Here is a 9,075-nt window from a genome sequence, read left to right on the forward strand (position 1 = left end):
ACAGTTTTCTATATCGTTAGCAGGTTTACGTCATGGTGTCACACCCCCCCCCCCCCCCCCCTCACCCTTGTCAGGATTTGTCAATTTTGCTCTGAATGAAAAGACTTTTTAACTCTAATTAATCATTTATTTAACCGGAATGATCGTTTTTTCTATATACATTTTGCTATTTTAGGGTTGGTGTCGTCCCCCCCTCAATGGTGTCACCCGGTGCGGTCCACATCACCCCCCCCTCTGCCCCCAGACCACTAACACAACCAACCGTAGACCGACACGTGTATAATACCCAACTGTTAGGTAGGACGGACCCCCCCCCCCGACTACTAACACAACCAACTGTAGACCGACACGTATAGAGCTCTAGTCTTACTACCGTGACATTGCCACTGACCCGGATCATATATACCGGAACCAGCACGGCCGCCCCTTTCTACCCTGCCCCAGCACTTACCACGGTCATATAGCACTAGCAGCTGTCTAAAAGCCTTGGGGTTTTTTCAAAAATAACTTCAAGCCAATGTGGATGGCTTCCCCCCCCCCCAACCCACATCTCTTAAGTCATCTGTTGCTCTCTGGCATGATAAATTACCCGCGGAGGTGGGGGAGTGGGGGAGTGGGGGAGTGGGGGGAGCTCCGTTATTTTCTACATGATACATTTGCAATAGGCAGTTATAGCATATTGTGTAAGAACATTCTAAGGCGTGTTTATATCACAATTATGGCCATTTCTCAATCACAATAAATGAAATGACTGTGTTTATATCACAATTATGGCCATTTCTCAATCACAATAAATGAAATGACTGTGTTTATATCACAATTATGGCCATTTCTCAATCACAATAAATGAAATGACTGTGTTTATATCACAATTATGGCCATTTCTCAATCACAATAAATGAAATGACTGTGTTTATATCACAATTATGGCCATTTCTCAATCACAATAAATGAAATGACTGTGTTTATATCACAATTATGGCCATTTCTCAATCACAATAAATGAAATGACTGTGTTTATATCACAATTATGGCATTTCTCAATCACAATAAATGAAATGACCGTGTTTATATCACAATTATTCCCATTTCACAATCACAATAAATGAAATGACAGTGTTTATATCACAATTATTCCCATTTCACAATCACAATAAATGAAATGACAGTGTTTATATCACAATTATTCCCATTTCACAATCACAATAAATGAAATGACCGTGTTTATATCACAATTATTCCCATTTCACAATCACAATAAATGAAATGACCGACAGCAGAGTGGGTGAGACAATTCAAGCAACAATTAGCCAGATGAGATCAGTTGTGACAGTGAGGTGGTTTACAGTGAAATATATCAGGTGAGCTTCTTACACTAACCTGATCACCTGAACTTTAAGTACATGAACATATAACTAATGACAATATATGGCACCATATTTAGTTTTTTTTATACTTCTCAGTGATAGACTCTTATGACTGTATAACTAATACATACAACTGTTTAAACACACATACATGACTGTATAAACACACCCATACAACTGTATAAACAGCCCCATATGACTGTATGGTTGCCTACATATATGACTGTATGGTTGCCTACATATGACTGTATAAACACCCCCATATGACTGTATGGTTGCCTACATATGACTGTATGGTTGCCTACATATGACTGTATGGTTGCCTACATATGACTGTATGGTTGCCTACATATGACTGTATGGTTGCCTACATATGACTGTATGGTTGCCTACATATGACTATGCTTGCCTACATATGACTGCATTGTTGCCTACATATGACTGTTTGGTTGCCTACATATATGACTGTATGGTTGCCTACATATATGACTGTATAGTTGCCTACTTCTGACTGTATAAACAGCCCCATATGACTGTATGGTTGCCTACATCTGACTGTATAAACAGCCCCATATTACTGCATGGTTGCCTACATATATGACTGTATGATTGCCTACATATATGACTGTATGGTTGCCTACTTCTGACTGTATAAACAGCCCCATATGACTATATGGTTGCCTACTTCTGACAGTATAAACGCCCACATTGCCTACACATGGTGGCCACAATATTATAGATCAGGAAACAGCTGGCAGCTACAAGATTTTAAAATAAACCAGCAATATATATTTCACTAGAGCCAAGATGATCTAGATGGATTTGACAAGAAACTGCACTTAGATCACTTCGTCTCATTAGCTGTACAAACCAGATTTTTAAAACTGTTCAGTTGGTAAATTTGTTGTCTACACAATAACAGATGTTTTAAAACAAGTTTTTTTTAATAGGTTGATAAATTAAATTTTTAGTTTGAATATTCAGGTGCATAGGACCGGGACAAAAACCTGGTAGGACCCAACATAGGACAAGGACAAAAACCTGGTAGGACCCAACATAGGACCAGGACAAAAACCTGGCAGGAACCAACATAGGACCAGGACAAAAACCTGGCAGGACCCAACATAAATAGGACCAGGACAAAAACCTGGCAGGAACCAACATAGGACCAGGACAAAAACCTGGCAGGACCCAACATAAATAGGACCAGGACAAAAACCTGGCAGGAACCAACATAGGACCAGGACAAAAACCTGGCAGGACCCAACATAAATAGGACCAGGACAAAAACCTGGCAGGAACCAACATAGGACCAGGACAAAAACCTGGCAGGACCCAACATAAATAGGACCAGGACAAAAACCTGGCAGGAACCAACATAGGACCAGGGCAAAAACCTGGCAGGACCCAACATAGGATCAGGACAAAAACCTGGCAGGACCCAACATAGGACCAGGACAAAAATCTGGCAGGACCCAACATAGGACCAGGACAAAAACCTGGCAGGACCCAACATAGGACCAGGACAAAAACCTGGTAGGACCCAACATAGGACCAGGACAAAAACCTGACAGGAACCAACATAGGACCAGGACAAAAACCTGGCAGGACCCAACATAAATAGGACCAGGACAAAAACCTGGTAGGAACCAACATAGGACCAGGACAAAAACCTGGCAGGACCCAACATAAATAGGACCAGGACAAAAACCTGGCAGGAACCAACATAGGACCAGGACAAAAACCTGGCAGGACCCAACATAAATAGGACCAGGGCAAAAACCTGGCAGGACCCAACATAGGATCAGGACAAAAACCTGGCAGGACCCAACATAGGACCAGGACAAAAACCTGGCAGGACCCAACATAAATAGGACCAGGACAAAAACCTGGCAGGACCCAACATAAATAGGACCAGGACAAAAACCTGGCAGGACCCAACATAGGACCAGGACAAAAATCTGGCAGGACCCAACATAGGACCAGGATAAAAACCTGGCAGGACCCAACATAGGACCAGGACAAAAACCTGGCAGGACCAACATAGGACCAGGACAAAAACCTGGCAGGACCCAACATAGGACCAGGACAAAAACCTGGCAGGACCCAACATAGGACCAGGACAAAAACCTGGCAGGACCCAACATAGGACCAGGACAAAAACCTGGCAGGACCAACATAAATAGGACCATGAGAAAAAGCAAAGAGTACTGACCAGTTGAGTGTCCAGAGCCAAGGCCTCCTCAGTAGATCCATCCTCTACAGCAGTGTTGGACATGACCTCATGGCTTGTTGGGTATGGAAGCTGTGAGATAAACAATATCATTAATTAATTAATAAATACACTACACTTGTAGGGTATGAAAGTATTGAAAGCTGTGAGATAAACAATATCATTACTAAATTAATTAATAAATACACTACACTTGTAGGGTATGGAAGCTGTGAGATAAACAATATCATTACTAAATTAATTAATAAATACACTACACTTGTAGGGTATGGAAGCTGTGAGATAAACAATTTCATTACTTAATTAATTAATAAATACACCATACTTTGTTTTTGACACATTTGAATACCAAAAAAAAAACTAGTCAGAGCATGAGAACATTTAACAAGGGTAAAATAAAAAGATTGAGGACAAATCTAAATTCAAAACAAAAATGTATGAACATGTACTTGTGGAAAACCTGTACAAAGTTCTGGGTGCTTACAACTCACCAGGGGTGGTTTCAGTTTGTCTGTCAGTGGCTCAAGTTTTCCATCATCCAAGTCACCTGTTTCATCAGTCAACTGCTCCTGCTCGTTCTTGTTATTCAGTAAAACTGTTGCACTCTCAAGCTCCTCTTTAAAGTCATTTTTAACTGTCTCCTCAGCATAGGCACTACAATCACATGTCAAATGTATTATGTATTCTCACATAACAATCTTACATACCAATAAAATTATTTCATGCTACTAAAATAGTTGTTAAAATATGATTGAATCTGGTCTGGTATTTTTAATGTATTTAAATAAATAAAATTTAAATAACAGCAGAAGAAACAGATGAAGAAAATCAGCAAAATATAGTATTTTAAGTACCAGTCTACTTTTTCTGTCTTAAAATTTAAATTCATTTTATTTTTTCTGATATTTCATAATGCAATTACGTGAAAATTAAACTGTGAAAACTCCAGCAAATAAACATAATCATAATGATTATATAGACCACTGAGTTCAACTTAACAAACTTCAACAAACACACCAGATCTAGGCTTATTATGTATGATAAGGATTTTTGGCAACAGTAAATTACCACTAAATAGTATTTACATGTTTTTAAATCACTTCATAACTTGCAAAGCAATTGTAACAAACTTTGGAGTTTACCTATAATGAATAATATAAATCAAGATCTATTACTAGATTCTGTACTCTAGTATTAGCGTTAAGTAAGACATTTTTGCTAATGACAATCAGCATTTGTATAATTTTGAGTTGGATTAGCAATAGCCAACATTTTTTCCAATGACAATCAGTATTGGTATGATTTTGAGTTGGATTAGAAATAGTCAGGGGTGACTGGACCTCGGGTCTACTGGGGAAAATATCTGTGAACCCCAGGAAAAATCTCTGGGTGGCTCCCAGGAATGGTGTTCTAATAGTTCCAGAGTTTTGATTTTTTTTGTCCTTAAAGCTAATCCCAATGTGTAAAATTCAGGCTTTGGTGGGTAAAAAAATAGAAATAGGTTAATTCATTAACCTAATTCATTAACCGATATGCTTGGATAAAAATGGATTTCCAGCAAGAGTAATAAACCGGGAGTGATCTCCCCTAAAATTTCTCGAATATTCTTATATAACTTGGAATATAGACATGATTTTTTATTATCTTAAACTTTTAAAAATAGAATAGAATCTCATAGAAAAAAGAATTGCGCACCAAGCAAACGCCAAAACAAAATGTGCATAATAGTGCGCAATATTATTAGTAATTTATAAATTTACATGCGTTTTTTGAGAAATCGGAAATAGCGTAAATTAGTACTTCCGGTCAACGGAAATTACTCAAAATTTGACAGAAGGTAGAGAATTAGATCTTTTACTTACATGTGAAATTTCATTTATCTATCTGAAATAGTACTCAAGTTATAGGCTTTTGAAAAATTCAAAGTAGAAAAAGTACCACTTCCGGTTATCGGAAATCGCTCAAAAGTTGATCAGGATCTACGATTTTGATAAAATACTTATATATGAAATTTCATCAACCTAGCTGTAACAGTACTCAAGTTATCATGTTTACACACAGACAGACAGATACACAGACAGACACACAGACATACGGACAAGATTGCAAAATTGTGTTTATTTTCTTAATCATTAGTGAAGCTTAAACGATACTTCAGCCTTTAAACTTTAACTTAATTAGACCATTAGTTATTAGCTCAAGAAGTCTAACATGGAGTTGCCTTGTATGATACTGAGACATGTTTAAGGTTGTTAGGCCCTATCTATTAGCAAACTTTAAAACATAGTGAGTGTATTAAATTGAAGTTGAAGATGATGGTTTACCATTCCTAAACATTAGTGAGAAACCAAGCCTAATCAAAATAATATTTACAAGTGTAAATCGCCTCAAATGAAATGATTAATTAGTAATAATTCATTTAGGCCTATATTTATATGATAAATAAGATAAGGCTTGGACTATTTTTATACATTTTTAATTATTAGGCCTAGGCCTCTATAGCAATAATAGACCTATAGATTTAATAGTTAAATAGGAATAGGACATATGATAAGGGAGCCTTGGCTTTTAACTTGTTTTAAGTATGCCCTAATTATAATTGCGTTATACTTAATTAAACTGTATTTCAATTTCTCGGATTATTATATTTATATATTATACATTAATATAGGACAGGGCCCAATTCTAGATCTAGTTCTAGTGAAATCTAGTAGGAACTAGTGTAGAGACATCAGTGTAATCAGTAGTCCTTCGGCATACAGACAGCACTTGAAATCAATCCTGGTTTAGTTTTGAGTTAGGAGTTGATGAGTGTCGTCTGGGTCCAAAGCCGTAAGATTTCATAAGATGATTTATAATTAATTAATTCAAATAGTTAAGTTTAGGTTCTAGACACTCAGCTACTATCAAGCCTCAGTTATGTGAGAGTTATGCGGACAATCAATAAAACATGATACTCTAGTGAATCAATGAATGCTGTTGAATACGTCTGCTTGTCTGTGCTAGATTCTAGGCTAGTCCTGTCTGGCTGGTGGATTTTTTTTACTCGACTCAGTTACAACAAAAAAATCTTAATTTGACTATAAAGACAGGTCGAAACTTACCTATATGATAAAATTAAGCAGCAGACTAAAACTAAAAATTGAGGTGGATTAAACATTTCATTTCATTGTTTTAATTTACTTTTAAACCTATAAAACATGAAATGTAGGCTCTTGTCTGCAGGTTTCAGAATACCACTAACAGATATTCAACAATGGGTTTGTTTCCGTTTTGTAGACAATTCTGACGTGTTCTTTTCGTCTGCGCATGTGCATTGGGAAACCCCTGTGCTATTTTACTATTTAAATATAATAAAATTCAGGGGGTTCCTCGAGGTTTACGCTGCGGTGTTAATTTGACAGCCTGTTCTCATTGAAGAAATAAACGAGTAAACAATTACCAAAGTAGACCACAGTATAGACTCTGGTTGGCTTTTCTGCCAATGCAACTAATTTTCAATAGGCCTAGATGTAACGTGGATCTATTTCAAATGTAGGCTTGAAAAAAATTCAGGTCTAATTAGTAATTACTTTTTACTTTTTGTGTAATTTAAGCATTGTAGATCTAATAGGTAGATCTAGTGATTTTCCTAACGAGATAATAGAAAAGCATGTTTACGCAAAGTAGAGATGTAAAACTGGACCCACTTCTCACTTTGTTTTTAGATGTCTCTAAAACTCAGTATTTCTTTCAGGGGTCATCCATAAATGACGTCACACTCTTAGAGGGAGGGGGGGTCCGTAATTTTGTGACGATGTGTGATGAAGGGGAGGGGGGGGGGAGGTCACATGTTGCGACGTCACACTTTTGCATTATAAAAAAGCAATGTTCAACTGCAATTTTGAGGGGGGTTGTAGGTTGAGGTGTGACGTCATTTTAAGGGGGGGGGGGTCTCATTGAGAACCCCCCCCCCCCCCGCCCCCCGAAGAAAGGCTACCGCCCCCCCCCCCCCCCCCCCCACGAACGAAATGAAGTTTATATAGAAAATATATACTTTAACAGTCTCCGCCCCACCCCCCCGAAAAAAGTCTACCGCCCCCCCTCCCGCCCCCGAAAATTTTAAGTGCCCCCCCCCCCCCCACGGAGAAAAAAGTCTGGAAGAAACACTGGTTGACACGTATCAGACTTAAGGCAGTATGACCTACTACGACTATATATGGCATCAGACTTAAGGAAGTAGGACCTACTACGACTTTATGGCATCAGATATAAAGCAGTAGGACCTACTGAAGACCTGGGGTGACAAAATATAAAAACAGTCCATCACATGCCTACGAAACATCATCATGATCCGACGGCTAGAAAAACCCACATCGCCCACATGTGACAAAGCCCGATACAGAAACACATAGACAGGGATATTAAAGATATTGTACGACACCCCCAGGATAAGGGATGAAAACATAGCGAGGCAAACCCTGGACTGGAACACATGGGGAAGAGCGAGTGGCCTGGAATAGATTGGCTATATAGGGCTTCGTGGATGGCATGGGCATAATCGAAGAGAACCGCTCACAAATGAGTACAGTGTTTCTTCCTGGGTACTTGGTAAAAGTAAATGTTCTCTAATTAAATTCATCTTAGTTCGGTTCGGGCGGGGGGTAGACTTTCTTCGGGGGGGGGGGGGGGGGGGGGAGGTTGCTCCCTCTCCCCCCCCCCCCCCCAAGAGATGCCTGGTAGAAACTCTGAATGAGTCGGGTGGGGGGTGGAGGGAGAGGTGTGGCTGCAACCTTTAGTCCACGGTATCAAGCCAAGCAGGTCATCAGACTGCCCTTCTTTTATTTTTACACACACACTTATGTCTGTTTTTATACAAGTAGGTAGGGCAATAGTTTTACATTAATGTTATGGTCAAGGGACATAATCACACATAAGGGGGAAATAGTTTTTAGTGTGTGTTAAGTCCCTTGATACTGTGATCATAAAATCGTTTTCATAACTTGTGATGGTGAAACTAAGATTTAGGCAGACGTGCAGTGGGGGTCGCCAGTGTAAGGGGTCAGTGGGGGGGTCGCCAGTGTAAGTTGTCAGTGGGGGGTCGCCAGTGTAAGGTGTCAGTGGGGGGTCGCCAGTGTAAGGTGTCAGTGGGGGGTCGCCAGTGTAAGGTGTCAGTGGGGGGTCGCCAGTGTAAGGTGTCAGTGGGGGGTCACCAGTGTAAGGTGTCAGTGGGGGGTCGCCAGTGTAAGGTGTCATTGGGGGGTCGCCAGTGTAAGGTGTCAGTGAGGGGTCGCCAGTGTATGGTGTCAGTGGAGGGTCGCCAGTGTAAGGTGTCAGTGGGGGGTCGCCTGTGTAAGGTGTCAGTGGGGGGTCGCCAGTGTAAGGTGTCAGTGGGGGTCGCCAGTGTAAGGTGTCAGTGGGGGGTCGCCTGTGTAAGGTGTCAGTGGGGGGTCGCCAGTGTATGGTGTCAGTGGAGGGTCGCCAGTGTAAGGTGTC

At 40.0% G+C, this 9,075-nt stretch overlaps 1 protein-coding gene across 2 annotated transcripts in view; it reads right to left on the reverse strand.

The window, feature by feature from the left end:
- Nucleotides 1-6,870, reverse strand: part of LOC131939331 (SUN domain-containing ossification factor) — a 49,243-nt gene extending 42,373 nt beyond the window's left edge. For both annotated transcript variants that reach the window (XM_059297567.1, XM_059297566.1), the window contains exons 1-3: nucleotides 6,705-6,870; nucleotides 4,092-4,254; nucleotides 3,583-3,672 (exon numbers count right to left, since the gene is read on the reverse strand). In XM_059297567.1, the coding sequence (XP_059153550.1) occupies nucleotides 3,583-3,672; nucleotides 4,092-4,254; nucleotides 6,705-6,760 (309 nt within the window). In that variant the 5' untranslated portion in view covers nucleotides 6,761-6,870. The remainder of the gene's footprint in view (nucleotides 1-3,582; nucleotides 3,673-4,091; nucleotides 4,255-6,704) is intronic.
- Between the last annotated feature and the right edge of the window lie 2,205 nt (nucleotides 6,871-9,075).

Source organism: Physella acuta, unplaced genomic scaffold (assembly GCF_028476545.2).
Source record: "Physella acuta isolate Inbredline_101_S28 unplaced genomic scaffold, ASM2847654v3 ptg000275l, whole genome shotgun sequence".
NCBI classification, from domain to species: Eukaryota; Metazoa; Mollusca; class Gastropoda; family Physidae; genus Physella; species Physella acuta.